The sequence below is a fragment of the Phyllostomus discolor genome, chromosome 6 (genome assembly GCF_004126475.2).
Source record: "Phyllostomus discolor isolate MPI-MPIP mPhyDis1 chromosome 6, mPhyDis1.pri.v3, whole genome shotgun sequence".
In the NCBI taxonomy this organism is placed as follows: Eukaryota; Metazoa; Chordata; class Mammalia; order Chiroptera; family Phyllostomidae; genus Phyllostomus; species Phyllostomus discolor.
The window spans coordinates 89,943,667-89,960,392 of record NC_040908.2 but is presented as its reverse complement, the minus strand read 5'-3'; the positions used below and the strand labels follow the sequence as shown (position 1 = coordinate 89,960,392).

General features: G+C 36.1%; 1 protein-coding gene and 1 pseudogene across 1 annotated transcript in view; one reads left to right on the top strand and one right to left on the bottom strand.

Moving 5' to 3' along the window:
- ATM (ATM serine/threonine kinase) overlaps positions 1 to 16,726 on the top strand; it is a 163,905-nt gene that overhangs the window by 199 nt on the left and 146,980 nt on the right. The window contains 5 exon segments of the mRNA XM_028514270.2: positions 150 to 297; positions 5,473 to 5,574; positions 5,655 to 5,767; positions 7,108 to 7,253; positions 12,339 to 12,503. Coding sequence (XP_028370071.1) covers positions 5,503 to 5,574; positions 5,655 to 5,767; positions 7,108 to 7,253; positions 12,339 to 12,503 — 496 coding nt within the window. The 5' untranslated portion in view covers positions 150 to 297; positions 5,473 to 5,502.
- On the bottom strand, positions 9,739 to 12,188 carry LOC114500904 (annotated as a pseudogene).

The window sequence follows — 16,726 nt, the reverse complement described above, 5'->3', positions numbered from 1 at the left end:
ACTCAGTCTCGAGACTCCAGGGCGGCCCTTACACCTTCACACGTCATTTTTCCCCGGCTCGCTGAGCCCGTAGCTAATTTATCCACGAACCTTATTCTAAAGACAACTAGATGAGTTGACTAATACCATTTCCCCCCTCTCATATTTAGTTTTAATCAGCGAGCATCTGTTGAACTTTAAACTACAGTCGTGTGGTTAAGATCTTGGGCTCTGGAATCACACTGCAGGAGTTTAAATTCTGGCCGTCAACTGTGTGACCTCTCTATACAGTTTTCCTTGTGATAATCCTTTCCTGTGGTAAGCATTCAAGAGCGTTTGCTGCTGTTTTTGCCAGGCATAGATTAAGTAAAAAAGACTTAAAACTCAGGATGATAATGTGATAAAAGAGTACTGCGATAGTAGAGGTGTCAGTGAGGTTCTATGGAAACGAATCAGTTTGAATCGAATCAGTTTGTGCTGAGACCTCATAGTGTTAAATTGCTTTGGAGGATGGTAGGAGTCTTCTGCAAAGAAGACAGTGTGTGTGTAAAGCCACAGAGTGTAGAAGGTTCCTGAAGCTCAAAATTGAGGTCCGGTATTGAATGAAATAAATTTGGGTATTTGCAACATGTTGAAGTCATAGGAATGGATAAGATCACACTGGGAGAATATAGAGTGAGAAGTAAGGAAACAAGGGTGTTCTTTCAGGTTTGGGTGGAAGAAGAAGCATCAAATTTATGAAACAAAAGGAAGTGTGAATATTGATAACTGCTACTGATAATTTATTGAACACTTGTTATGTTCCATGCACTGTGAAACATGTATGTGAATCCTTACAATACCTCTTTGAGATAGGTGTTAGTATTATTTTTTATCATTAAAAAAACTGAGGTTAAGAGAGATTAGCTAACCTGCCCTAGGTTATGCAACTTGTAAGTAGCAGCATCCGTACAATCTGAGTACACAGCCCACACTCTTACCATTAGAAAAGAATGGCATGCCAAGGGTAGAATTATATCCAGAAAGATGGGATTTGGCATTGTAAAGGAATCACTATTGGATTGACCAATTCAGAGGTTGTTACTTAAAAAATGTAAATCAGCCCTGGCTGGCCTGGCTCAGTGGATTGAGCACGGACTTGGGAACCAAAGGGTGACTGGTTCAATTCCCAGTCAGGGCACATGCCTGGGTTGCAGGCCTGCTCCCCAGTTGGGGAGGCACATGAGAGGAAACAACACATTGATGTTTCTCTCCCTCCCTGTCTCCTCTTCCCCTCTCTTTAAAAATAAATAAATCTTTAAAAATATATATGAATCATTTAGTTGCATGTTGGGAGCAGAACCTAGATCTTTCTGAATTAGTACATTAGTTGAACTCATTTAACTAGTGACACTGTTACTGTAGCTGACTACTCTCTAGTTCTTTTGGTTTTCTTTTAGTTCCTCCAACGTTCCATGTGCTCTTCCATCTTAGGACCCTTAGGCTGTTATGCTCATCTCCTTCCCTAAAATGTTTTCCAGCTCTGTGATTGGTACTACTTCATTCAGATCTTGGCTTTATTGTAACCTCCTCTGTGTTCCCTAATAATTTATCAAAAATGATCCTTTCTGTTATTGCATATTTCTTTCTATTGAGCCATATGTAACAACTTGGAATTATGCATTGATTTATCTATGTACTTGTTTACTGTCACTCTCTCCACTAGTTATGACTCCATATAGATAGAATTTGTGTCTATTTGGTTCATTAGAAGTCTAGACTCCTCCCAGTATAGTATGTACCTTGTACCTAGCAGTTGCCTAATAAATATTGTTGCATGTATCAGAGAATGAGTATCTCCTATTTATGTACATAATCCTGTACTGTTTTTTTTTAAAGTGATCTATCTTTGAGAAATAGAAGGGACGAAAGGCAAGTAAGCCACAGCTTAAAAAAGAAATTTAGAGTTGCCTCTTCCTGGAAGCATCACATGTTTAGTAAACATGCATTTTATTCACATTACAAATAACATCTTTAGTATGTTTAGGAATAAAGGTGCCTACTTTTATTATTTTTTATTTTTTTAATTTATTTTATTGGTTATGCTATTACAGTTCTCTCATTTTTTTTCTCCCCTTTACCCCCCTCTGCCCTCTGCTCCCATCCCACTATCATTCCCCCACCTTAGTTCATGTCCATGGATTATACACATAAGTTCTTTGGCTTTTCCATTTCCTATACTATTCTTAACCTCCCTCTGTCTATTTTGTACCTACCATTTATGCTTTTTATTTCCTGTACCTTTCCACCATTTGCTGCCACCCCCTTTCCCACTGGTAACCCACTGTGTGACTGATCTGCATTTCTGTGATTTGGTTCCTGTTTTAGTTGTTAGGTTTTTTTTGTTTGTTTGTTTTTTTCAGGTTCATTTGTTGATAGCTGTGAGTCTCTTGTCATTCCACTGTTCATATTTTTGATCATCTTTTTCTTAGATAAGTCTCTTCAACATTTCATATAATAAGGGCTTGGTGATAAGGAACTCCTCTAGCTTTACTTTATCTGGGAAGCACTTTATCTGCCCTTCCATTCTAAATGATAGCTTTGCTGGATACAGTAATCTTGGATGTAGGTACTTGCCTTTCAGGACTTTGAACACCTCTTTCCAGCCCTTTCTTACCTGCAAGGTTTCTTTTGGGAACCTTGTAGTTCTTATGGGGATTCTTTTGTGGGTAACTGCCTCCTTTTCTCTTGCTGCTTTTAAGATTTTCTCCTTATCTTTAATGTTGGGTGATATAATTATGATATTCCTTGGTGTGTGCTCCCTTGGGTCCAACTTCTTTGGGACTCCCTGAGCTCTCTGGACTTCCTGGAAGTCTATTTCCTTTGCCAGATTGGGGAAGTTCTCCTTCATTATGTTCTCAAACCTGTTTTTCATTTCTTGCTCTTCCTCTTCTCATTCTGGTGTTGCTGTGATTCGGATGTTGGAACGTTTAAAGATGTCTTGGAGTTTTCTAAGCCTGTCCTCATATTTCTGAATTATTGTTTCTTCATTCTGTCATGGTTGAATGTTTCTTTCTTCCTTCTGGCCAGACCCTTGATTTGAGTCTTGGTTTCCTTCCTGTCACTATTGGTTCCCTGTATATTTTCCTTTATTTCACTTAGCATAGCCTTCATTTTTTCCTCTATTTTATGATCATAGTCAACCATTTCTGTGAGCATCCTGATTACCAGTGTTTTGAACTGTGCATCTGATAGGTTGGCTATCTCTTTATCGCTTAGTTGTATTTTTTCTGGAGCTTTGATCTTTTCTTTCATTTGGGCCATATTTCTTTGTCTCAGCACAGCTGATAAGTAGTAATGGTATTGGCCAGGGTGGAGCAACCCAGGTGGCTATGTTGTGGGGGAGGTGTCTGAGAGGAAACAGTGCCACTTGCCCACCTCTCAGCTGGCTTTCAGTCACTTAACTCTGCTACCACAAGCAAATTGGGCCCTTCTGGTACTGATTCCCGGGTGGGTGGTTTTGTGTACATTGTAGGACCCTGTGGGTCTGTCCAACGAACTCCTGTGAGGCTGGGAGTTTTTCCTGCTGCCTCAACCCCCACAGGTTTTTTCCAGTCAGAGGTTTTGAGGCTTTATTTCCCCTCACTGGAACCATGGGTTGCATGGTTTGTCTCACTCCCTCTTGGTCCCACTAATGTGGGACCACCTGCTCCACAAGCTGCCGCCTTGCCTGGTCCGCCAACTACTGCCTTGCCACGTGTCCTCTCCAGCCCAGCTGCCCTTCTCCACCCCATCTACCTGTCTGGATGAATGTTTCTTCTTTAACTCCTTGGTTTTTGGACTTCCATATAGTTTGATTTTCTGTCAGTTCTGGTTATTTTTTTGTTTTTAAATTTGTTGTCCTTCTTTTGGTTGTGTGAGGAAGCAAAGTGTATCTACTATGCCTCCATCTTGGCTGGAAGTCTCAGGTGCCTAGTTTCATGGTTCTTTGAATATTGCTAAGGTGTTTTATTTTCTTTGTTCATTCAATTAAGAGGACTTTAAACTGAGACTGAGCAAAGAGGGGGGAAAGTTGTAGATAAAACTATGAGGGATGGAAACATAAATATGAGAGTCCCATTTTGAACAAGTATACAGTCAACTGAAAAAGACTATCAAGTAAATAACATCTTGTTACCAACAGCAGAGTAAAAGAGGTTGTAATAAGGATGAAGGGGTCAGAACAACCAATGAATACAAGAGGAGGAGAATTAGAGCTATCTGCCAGTGAAATAGGTAGTTTTATTAGGTGGTTTTCTTTTACTGTGAGTGTTTAAAGAAAGAACAATACTTTTTAGAAGGGATTTCTTCCTTTGTAGGAAGATGGAGTATGGCCTCTTGCCACTTTTAAGATTCTGTGAGATTAAACATAGGCAGAGAAACATACGTAATGTACATAGATGGATGGGAAAAAAAAAAGTTTCCCATTTTTTTCCATTTTGAGGTATATGTATGTGTAGATATCATGGACATAAATGAGTATATATTTTTTTGTTTATTAACATTGCATAACAGAAATGAAGCTTTTTTTTAGATTTTTTAAATTAAATTTTTAGAGTGAGAGGAAGGGAAGGAGAAAGAGAGGGAGAGAAATATCAATGTGCAAGAGATACAACGATCAGTTAGTTGCCTCTCCCATGCCCCCAGTTGAGGATCCAGCCTGCAGCCTACGCCTGTGTCCTGACTGGGAATCAAAGGGGTGACCCTTTGGTTTGCAGGCGATCACTTAATCCACTCAGCCACACCAGCCAGGGCACTGAGCCACACCAGCCAGGGCAAAAACAAAATACTTATATAAGATTTTTTTAAAGATTATCAAAAGAAGGTTTGATTATACTGGAAAATCTAAACAGAGGAGGACTACCTCAGTGGCATTAAGGCACAGTAAAATATAGTTGATCTTTTGACATTTGTAAGGGGTATTGTTGTCGTTTACAATTACCTTTTAAAATAGGAATATCATTTTCCTTATGCTTTTATGTATTAAATGAGAACCATAAAGCCAGTTATGAAGAAAGTGCTAGGCAAGACTTAATAGCTCTGATAACCTCCTGCATATTAATTCCAAAGCATATGTAATTTAAGCTTTTTGCTCAGCTATATAAGTCATGACATATAGAAAAGGTACTTTTAAATAGTTTGGATGGTCACTGTTAAATTCTTAAGTGATCTTTTCCTTATTCTTTGCTTGGCTGGCTTCCATTCATTTCTGTATTTTAGTTTAAATGTCATGTTTCTTAGAAGAGATCCCAAAACAATAAATTACACGTTTCCTATTTTTATCTTGCTGCTGCATACAAAGTACACATTTGCACGTTGAAGCTTTGTTGTGACATTAAGAAAACCTAATTTAAGTATGGAAATGTTAAGAAAAACCGTCGTGCCTTTGATCACAATATACCTCTAGTTGTACAGTTAGATACAACTGTATATTATTAACGAGTCTGAAGTAATTTTATGTGTGCATTTTTACAGGCAACAATGTGTTTTCTAGAAATCTGAACCATGAGTCTAGCACTTGATGATCTGCTTATTTGCTGCCGTCAACTAGGACATGATAAAGCCACGGAACGAAGGGTAGTAAATTACTTAAATTTAGTTTTTGTTTGAAATAAGTAATTAATTACCCATTAACATCTTCTTTTTTTCATTTTCAGAAAGAAGTTGAGAACTTTAAGCGTCTGATTCGGAATCCTGAAACCATTCAACATTTAGATCGGCATTCAGATTTCAAACAAGGGAAATACTTGAATTGGGATGCTGTTTTTAAGTATTCCATTCTAATATTTTTTACCATATTTTTCATGTTTATTTCTGTTGTGATTTTTTTGTTGTTATATATTTAGGTCTTATTTATCTTTGTCTTCTGTATAATAGTGCTCCTTATATATGAAGTGGGCTCTTAGTATTTATTTGAAACATAATTTTTAAAAAACAACCATTTTTTTGGTGTAGGGATGATGCTCCAATTAACTGAGCCACCTGGGCAGGTCCTGACATCTTTAAATATTAAGTAACTGCCAGATGTTAAATTATAATGCAAAAGTAAAAGGAATTTTAGAATAATTCTATGTGAATGCAGTTAAAAAAAATTCAGGCATTGGAAAGATGCAATTGGTTGTTGGACTGGTGTAGCAAACAGAATTAATGCATTTTTTACATTAAGATAATTTTCAACTATTAAGTCCCTTTATAACTAGAAATATGTTATAAGACATAGGAAAGACAAATAAGATAATTAAAGTAGAATACTGAGAAACTTGAAATATTTTTAGTCAAGAGGAAGAATGAGTTTACTTGTTTTCCAGTTTTTGGAGCAGATAACCTATTTTATTTCTACCTCTTATTTAGTACTATATTCACTATTACAGATTTCAGTGTGAATAACATGAAAAATACATGCCTTTATTTTGTTACTTAGTTTATTTCAGATACCACAAATATAGTTATTATCTAAAGGTAAATATTTCATAAGCTGATCAAGTAGGCCAAATATGCACCTGGCACTCCCAAGTAATCATAAATATATTTTTTTAAATTTTATTTATTTATTTTTAGAGAGAGAAGGGAGGGGAAAGAGAGAGAAACATCAATGTGTGGTTGCTGGGGGCTATGGCCTGCAACCCAGGCATGTGCCCCAACTGGGAATTGAACCCCCAATGCTTTGGTTCACAGCCCATGCTCAATCCACTGAGCTACGCCAGCCAGGGCGTAATCAAATATTTTATAGGCAGGCTTTATTTAAATGCTAGAAACATTTCCAGCTGTCTAGGAAAGAATAGATTGTGCTTAGAATAACAGGAATAGGTGACAGAGAATTGAGAGCCCCTAATAGTACTGTAAGATTTTAATGATAAAATGAGAAATCAGGAAGTAAAGCAACAGGAAATCATGGAGGTTATGCATTAAGAGCTTTGCAGACTAGACTGGAAATTGGTATTGTTGGGGCTTAGGCCTTGAACAAGAAATTTGTTTCATTTAGTTGGTACATTGATTGAAACAATATGGTTTAAAAGATGCTCTCTATGATAGCATGAAGGAGTTTTTGAAGCTATTATAATAATTTAAACACTTAATGAACTTCTGAAATTCCATTTTGTTTTCTTGAAGATTTTTACAGAAATATATTCAGAAAGAAACAGAATGTCTGAAAACAGCAAGATCGAGTGTGTCTGCCTCAACACAAGCCACCAGGCAGAAAAAAATGCAAGAAATCAGTAGTTTGCTCAAATACTTCATCAAGTGTGCAAATAAAAGTAAGTGCTATATTACTTATTAGAAATAATTGGCTTAATAATTAATTGTTGCATGAGCTGGGTCCAAATATGATGAGATAAAGTTGACTGCTAACTCTAACTGCTAGTACATAAGTAATGATTTTTAATATTGGTTCACATTTGGAGGAATTTTTATACGCATGGAATGATATAATCTCAGGATTAAAGGGATTAAAATTACTATTTCACCACCTATTCTTCTTGGATCACTTCTTTATGTCCTTAGTACCTGGGTAGCCATATGATTAAACATACCTTTTCAGGCTTTCTTTTCTATCTTTGATAATAGCTTTAATAGTAGCAAAAACTTGTCTCCTTTTGTTCTTGTTTCTGCCTTCTGAGATACTACAGAAAAATTCTAGTTGATTTTTTCCAATGTGACTTTCTTTAAGATATTTGAGGTTAGCAATGATGTTTCCCTTAAGTCCCCTTTTCTGTGTTAAACACACCTACTTCCTTCAGTGCATATGAATGTTCTTCTCTTCTGAATATTCTTCAGTTTAATTCTACCTTTTTTAAAGTGTGGGACTCATTCTCATAGGTGTGTTCTCATTGGTACAGAGTGGATCAGGACTTGACATCTTTTGTTCTACACTTTTACTACTTAATTTTAAGATCACATTAGCTTTCTTGGTAATCAAAACCCATATTCTCAAATAATACTGTGCTTACTATTGACTTTTTAAAAATAGAGAAAAACCTTGTTTTTGTTCCTGAAGAGCTGCATATTTCCCATTCAACTTGTACAGTTGATAGTTTGAAAGGTTGACATTTTTTGAACCAAAATGCAGGATCCTAATAGGCTTATGTTAAGAAATGGGCTTCACACAATGGTAAAAAATAAAAATCATGAGTGTTTGGTAAGGGACTCTTGGGGTTAGACTTTGTTTACTCTTCACAGATAAGGACTTGGCTTTGCAGTAACAAGTTTAGTTAAAGAATCAGAAAAGCCCAATGTTGGTAAACATTAAGTAGAAGGACATAGGTTATTAGTGGGTGATATTTCAGAATGGAGGTATAAGACTTGAGTCTAAAAAAACAAGGGTTCACAAAAATTTAGTTTGCTAGCTCTTCTGAGATGCCAGTTTGCGTGGATAGTTTTAGCCTTTGTCAAGGACTCCAGCATAGATAAAAGAAAGTGACACTGAAATATTCTGTACTGCTTTTGCTCTATATGATGGCCTTGGATTGATTGAAGTTTGTATTCTTGGCTGCTAACATTGGGTTCTTTATAGATCTATATGTGTGCGCATTTGTAGCCCACTAGAATAGTTTTCAGCTTATAGTTTTGTTTTACGATAACAAAAGAAAATAAATTTCATTTGCAAAATTAACACTAGAGATCGCCTCTGAAAACTGTATGAAAGTATCACTATGTTGGCTTACAGGAATAAGTGGATGAAATTATCAATGTTTGGCTAAAAAGTGCTGTTTTTATTTAAGGCTTTGTTTTCTTTCAAGTTTGACTTTGTAACTGAAAACATCTTTCATCTTGAAGTAGAACCAGGGCAGTGTTACCATGTCGTCTCACTTCTTCAGTTGCTTTTTTCAAAGGGTTGGAGAGTTGATGGGATTTTAAACACAGATTCAGACTTTGCCAGACCTGCTTAGCGGTTGGTAACCAAGGTATGGTGAAAGAAACAGATATTTTAAAAAGGGGCAGCTGGAAAGGAACCAGGAAACAGATACCATTCATTCTTTGATTTAGGCATTTGTCACCCTCTGTACAATGTATAGACATTCTAGAGAATAGAAAATCCAACTGGAAAACATGTTACGTTCCATGAGGTTCCTTGAAGTCATTGCAGCCAACTTAGGTATCCTTTTGAGGCAGTTCTTTAGAAAAGGATTGTGAGCATTATTCTTGAAATACTTCTCAAATTTGGTAGAGAAAGGAAATATATTGGGATAAGGCCACAGGGAAATATTTCATTCTGATATTAATTTATATGGTTACAAATGTTCAACAAACGTTTATTTACTATTTACTATTCTAACCATCTAACCAGTCACTGGGCTGTATGTTGGGATATAAACATTAATTCCTTTATTTAAGGCTATAATAATATAACCTGTTAGAGATAAGAAAATGTTATGAGGACTCTAAGAGAGAGACGCACATGGTAGCAAAGGAACATATGGTTGGTTGTTTGATCATTGACCAGATGACTAAAGGTATGATACAAACCTTAAGAAAAATGATTTTCCAGTTATATCAGTGTATATTAATTTAGCATAGTCTGATACTTAACTAATTTCATCATAAGAAAATTCTAAACTAGAATATATTCAGATACACATAATGACTTGTGGTACTCTGCTCATAGCTTATAACAAAATGTTATATGTGATTTTTAAATTGTTAATGTTGAGATATAAAATTTCAGTTGTGACATCAATATGATTTGCTCAAAATAAATACTTTTCAAATTTAAAAAGCAATATCACTATGAAAACTTTATTTTAGAAAGTATGCATCTATGTCAAACAGTGGAGATCTATTAACCTTCACATCAAATTATAAATTAGTTTTTTAAAAAGAAAGAATTTAGCATGCTTCCAGTAAGTACAGTAGATAAACCCAACAAGGCAGCAGACACATAAACTATGCAGGCATGTATAACAAGTATGCAGAGGCTGTTAATTTGGTTCATAAGTACAGTATAGTCATATTTGGGTTTTATGAAACATCAGTTATAAAGTGAAACTGTAACAATACACTAAAATTGGCTTTTTACACAGATACCAGGCAGTGCAAGCTCAAAATTTGAGTAAATTAACAGTATTTTACATCGGTATACATAGTATCAGTTAGTATTTAAGAACAAATTTCAATTCATAGCACTTCATATTTTTTTAATCTGATTCAGTCAGTTAAGAGTGTGAAAATGGTTAGATCTAGGCTAAAAATAATTCTTTTTCTAACCCAAAAATCAATGTATAATACTGCCTTTATTTATATTTATAACCAGGCATAAACTTTACAAAACCACAATATTTAAAAACTATTAAATGATATCTAAGGGTATTTACATAAAAAGGCAACATGCATTGTGTTGTTTCATCTCACGACTGGTTATGCAATTGCTTTGTTCAAAGGGTTTTAAAACTATATTCGTACTTTCCATATAGTCTACTGTAACATGTCTGACAGTTCTAGAAAATGGGTGCTTTCAAAGGAAGCAGAATCATTTTCAAGTCAGTCACTGGTGTCAATCTTTTCCCCTTAGAACAGAGGATATAGCAAACAAGTTGGTTCTGCCTGTACGACCTAATGCAGTAAGATGGTTCTGTTTAGATGTATTTCTGTTGTTTGTGGTATAACATCAAGTTCTTTTGTCTGTTCTGTGAGTGACCTCTTTGTTTTCACATTCTTTCTCATATTTCCTCTTGCAACTTCTTTCTTCACTGATGACAGCATTATTTGAAGGATGTTTGTCTGAATCAACTATGAGCACATACATTATCTTGCTCTTGTGCTGTGGACGTGGAAGTCTGAGCCCCATCATTACCTCCGTTGGTTATGCTATACTTTTCCTGAGGCATCACTGACAACTTCACATTCAACATCCTTTCCTAGTTCTTCACTTATGAAGGATGTTGACCAGCGAAGTATAGTTCTGAAGGAAGTCATCTTGAACCTGGCTCACATTTCTAATTCCAAATTCTGACAACTTCTTGTGATTGTTAGCTTCTGTCTCTCCCTCTTCTGAAAATATTAGGATTGTTCCTTTCCCATCTTTAATTTGAACGTATGGTACTACCATAGCGAATTTTTCTTTCACGGTCTTGTAATATGAGAATGGTCATTTTATGGACATTCAGTTGCACAGTCACCTCTGGCTTGCTGGCACATGCATAACAATTAGGGTTGGGAGGATCTAGTGCATAATGCACAAGGAGCTGCTCTCTTGGGTTTGTTTTTTTTATTCAAAAATGTTGATCTACACTGGCCTATTTTATCTGATGAAATTTTCAGTCCTTCCAATACTATTAACCCAGCAATCACTGCATTAGTAGTGATAATAGTGGAGTAATATTCCTTGACATTGATTTTATGTCAAATCTGCTCTTCATATTCATACTAAAACTATGCATCCTGAGGTTTGTAGCAGAGGTAACAAAATCTATTGCCAGTGGGTCCCATATTAGCTCAGCTTCATCCCGTTTTTCTGCTGATGAACCCTGAAAGTCTCAATGCGCTTTGAAAGAAGACATGTGTTCCTCTTTACATATAGAACCTTCCGGTCTTTTAGACCTAACTGGGGTTCATATTGATCTGATGCATTGGTTTCTTCTTCCTGAGTTTGTACTTTAGCCCAGTCCAACAGAACTGGAGGTTTTCTTTTCCACATAGTTTGTCCATTGTCAAAAGATACCTGGTATCATCTTTAAAAAGCTTGGTAAAAAGTTTAACAGTATCCTGTCCAGCTGATTTAGCCCATTCCTTTGTGAAAATGCATCGAATGTCACCATCTTGATTGAAAGTTATAACCTTATCTATTTATGTACCATAAATACTATTATAGGTCTTAGAAGTAATTTTACTCTTCAGAGAAAATATCCTCCCTATAATCTTGTTATTCTAATAAATTTATTTTTTATACAAAGTACCAAGACACTATGGGCCTTTTTAGTTCTAATTCCAGAAATTGTGAATTACTAATGATAGAATGATTGTTCTGCTGTATGAGAATATATTCCTATAGGAATTAGTAAACTCTTTTTGTAAAGGGAACTGATAGTATATGTTTTTGACTTTGTAGGCTACATAGTGTCTGTCTCTACTACTGAGCTCTGGGTTTTAGCCTGAAAGTAGCCATAGACAATACATAAATGAATGGACATGGCAGTGGTCCAATAAAACTTTATTTCCAAAAGCAGGTGGCTTGAAGAATTTTGCCTGTGGGCCATTGTTTGGTAACTCCTGCTCTATGAGAAGGAGGTTAGCTAACAGTAATTTCCGAAAAGGAATTATTTAGATAGTTGCCTTTCCAAGATCCTTACTTATCTGAAGATTTATATGTTTTTATTTACTTGTTTGTTTATTTTATTTTTAAATAGGAGCGCCCAGGCTAAAATGTCAAGAACTCTTAAATTACATCCTGGATACAGTGAAAGATTCATCTAATGGTGCCATTTATGGAGCTGATTGCAGCAATATACTGCTCAAGGACATTCTTTCAGTGAGAAAATACTGGTGTGAAATATCTCAGCAACAGTGGCTAGGTATGTTTTGAAGTTTGTTCTTAGTGAATTTTCCCTTGTGAAATAGTATTTCACCAAAAGCATAGTCAGAGTCCTTCTGTATCCCTAAATGACCTCATAGTTTAACAGTACTTTAGTAAAATTAAATGGTTACAGAATCTGACTCTAAGCTTTCATTTATAGTGTGCTTCCTAAATTATTTTCACTGACAATATACTAGGTGCCTGCTATCACAACTAAAATTACAGAATTGAAAGATGCCATCCTCTGTCCTCAAATGCTTGACAGTCCAGTGGCAGAAAAAAAAGACAAGTAAACCAAAATTATAGTATAATATGATATAGACATGTGTGGGTGCATTGAGTTCACATATCAGTAACATCTAAACTCAACTATGGTTAAAATAGGATGAAGAAAACCAAGAGAGATATGGCATAAAAGTGAAAGCAAAAGAGTTTCAAATTGAAAAGGGTGAGACATTTTCAGTATTGTAGAAGTGGTAAGACATTTAAGTATCCATTGGACTAGGCAATTAGCAGGTCACTGATAAGGTAATGGAAATCAAAAGTGTTAGCATAGGATATGTAGGACACTATATGAGTGTATAGGACCCGTATAGGACCTATATGATGTAGGACCCAGTGACTCACAAGATCAGTAAAGTGGGTACCAGGGAGGAATCTAGTGTTTTTGGGGCTTTGTTTTTTTTTTTTTTTGACAATTTGTAGGTGAGTGGTACTAAGAGATCACAGAGGAATAAAGTTATGGTCAGTTGACGTAGACACCGGCCTGCAGTGTCCGCAGCATAATGGATAAAATATGAGACAAATTCACACAGACTACTGAGTCCTGTGGAGGAAAAGGAATGGCGTAGCTTCCTATCTAGGGGGGAACGCCCTGACCCTTGCCTTGACAAGCTTTTATTGGATTGAATTTGCATAGCAATACAGGGTGTATACATAAAGCTCATCGATCATTATCAGGCGGAAATGATTAAACAATAGATAACATTCAAAGAACTCTTAGGGCTTATTTTGAGTCAGAGTCAGATAGCTAAAGGGTGATAAAACTTTGAGGAACTAACTCCCTGCTTGGACCCTTATCATTTAAATTGAGGGTATTAGCAAAGTAGGTCTCATAGGATTTTATGTGTTCTTTCTTAGGCCTGATTGCTCTAGGGCACCCACTTCCAGCATTATTTCAGGCTTAAGGCATTGTTTCAGGCTTAAGTCAGGCAGGGGAAGTAAGGCAGCTAAGAGATTACGAGACTTCTTGCAGACAAAATGAGGACTCAGGCTATGTCAAAGCTGAGGGGCGAGGGTCCATCACCCCCTTTTTCTATAGCCCCTCAAGTCCTTCCCTGGGGCCTCCCCGTGATTGTGCCTGTCTTATGTCGTCCCTCCCTTGAGGAGTCTTACCCATCATTGGCTAACCGATCATGCACTGGGGGCCAGGCAGGGTGAAGTAAAGTGGGCAGAGGTGGTGCTCCTGCCAGGGAGATAAGCTTTGTCTCCTTAGTGGCTTATGGTCTGAAGGTCACTCACTCAGCCTTAGCCATGGGGGGTTACAGCTTCTGAAACGAGGCGGGGCGGTTCCCAACAGTCAATGACTGAAAGATTTGAGTTTATTAATTTCAAAGGTGGAACATTTCTGAGTTTGAATGGCTTTAATGGGTACCAGGAAGTAATTTAGTATTGTGACAATTTGCTAGATGACAGGTATCGTGTGACCACAAAGTGAAGCATTTGAGTTTATTGATTATTAAAGGTGGGAACATTTCAGGGTCTGAATGGTTTAATGGGTGAAAGTGGAATATAGCTATAATAACGTCACTTTAAGCCAGATGTCAAAGTCTTCTAATATAACCACCTCTGAAAATTTAGAAACTCAGTATTTTATCTGAAAACTATTCAAGATAAATTATGCTAACTAAATTAAAACCCATTTATCTATATCCTTTACTGTCATTTTATCATTTCAAAGTGACAAATATGTGGACCATAAAACCATGACCTAATCAGTGTTGTGTATTACATAAACTGTACTGTTCCCACATGAATAAAGGCCTTCTCAGGCATTTGCTTTAATTTCTAAGGCATCGTCTGGGTCCTTTACTGTTGCTGTGAACGCAGGGAGGCTTTATCCTAAACACAGCCCTCAACAAACCTAGTGGCAGCTGTTGGAGAATAGGCCAATGATGTCTAGGATACTGACAAGTCTCTCATCAAAGAGTTACATCCTAAGTATTTAGGATATTTGCAGATATTAGATTATTGTAACCATGGATCTCACTGAATAAAAAAGGTAGCCCTTCCTTTAGTGTCTGTACTGTGATTTCATCATTTATCATGTTCTCAGAAATCCTTTTTATTTTATTTTTATATTTTTAAATCCTCACCCAAGGACATGTTTGATTTTAGAGAGGACAAGGAAGCGGGAGAGAGAAAACATTGATATGAGGGAGAAACATTGAGGTAACATCATCCCCTGCAACCTAGGTGTGGTCCCTGATTGGGAATCAAACCCACAACCTTCTGATGGACAATGCTCCAACCAACTGAGCCACCTGGCCAGGGCAATCCTTTTTTATTTTTAAGCAAAATACTACCTCTTTAATAATGTGCTCTTTTGTTGAATTACTACTCTAGTTAGCTCCCTTCTCTGAAACTTGCTTCTCTAATGAGGACTCTGCTCAAGAAGTGAAGTTAATGAAGTTAATGTTCAAAATATACACATATTATTTGCTACTGGTGGTGATTAAAGATAGGTTGCGGATTAGATTGTCCAGGGAGAGTTTAGGGAGTGAGATGAAAAGATGGACTAAGATTGAGCCAACATTTCCATATAAATTTTGGAATCAGCTTTTTGATTTCTATAAAACATAGTGCTAGGGTTTTCGTAGGAATGGCATTGACTATATTGAGTAATTTAGGAAGGATAGACATCTTAATACCATAGAATCTTCCAATCCATGAACATGATATATCCATTTATTTAGATCTTTTTTGATTTCTAGAAGTCAGTGTTTTAAAATTCTCAGCATATAGAATTTGTATATTTTTGTTAGATTTATACTGCAGTAATTTGTAAATTACACTGGCTTTAAAATTTCTGTTTCCTAGATTTATACTGCAGTAGTTTGTGAATTACACTAGCTTTAAAATTTCTATTTCCATGTTTCTCAGTGCTGTTACACAGTACAGTTGATTTTTGTATACTGACCTTGTATCCTGGGACCTTGCTAAAATCACTTACTAGATTTAGGAGTTTTTTTGTAGATTTTGTGGGATTTTCTATTTAGACAATTATGTCATCTACAAGTACTAGGGAGTTTTTTCCATTATGGCCAACCCTTGTGTATTTTATTTCTTTTCCTGTTTTATTTTTTTGGCTAGGACCTCCAGTATGATTTTTTTTTAACGGTAAATATACATGACAAAATGTACTACTTTATCCATTTTTAAGTATACAGTTTAGTGGCAGTAAGTGTATAATTGACCCTGGAACAGCATGAGGGTTAGGGGTGCTGACTTCCTGCACAACTGAAAATATGCATGTAATTACTGTGCCCACATTTTTGTGTAATCATTATCATTCATTTCCAGATCTTTTTTCACCTTCCCAAACTGAAACTCTGTTCCAGTAAAGAAGACTTCTCCCTTCTCCCCTCCTGCAGCCCTTGGCAACTGTTCTACTTTCTGTCTGCATGAATTTACCTATTCTGTTTACCTCCTATAAGTGAAATCATATAGTATTTGTCCTTTTTGAATGGCTTATTTTACTTAGAATAATGTCTCAAGGTTCACCCATGTCATAGCACGTTTCAGAATTTTCTTCCTTTTTAAGACTGAATAATACTCCATTGTATGTGTTTACCACATTTTGTTTATCCATTTGTTACTGGACACTTGGGTTGCTTCCATTTTTTGGTTGTTGTGAGTAATACTGCTATGATATGGGTGTACAAATAGCTCTTTGAGTCCTTGCTTTTAATTTTTTTTTCTTTTTTTTTTCATAACTGATCAAATGTGAATGTATTTGAAGTGATATGTTATTTTGGTTTTGATTCACGTTTCTCTAATGATCAATGACGTTAACTTTTCATGTGCTTATTGGCCATTTGCATGCCATCTTTAGAAAAATGTCTATTCAGGTCTTTTGCCCAGTTTTTAATCAGGGTTGTTTTTTTGTTTTTGTTTTGTTTTGTTTTGTTTTCATTTTAAAAAAAAGATTTTCTTTATTTG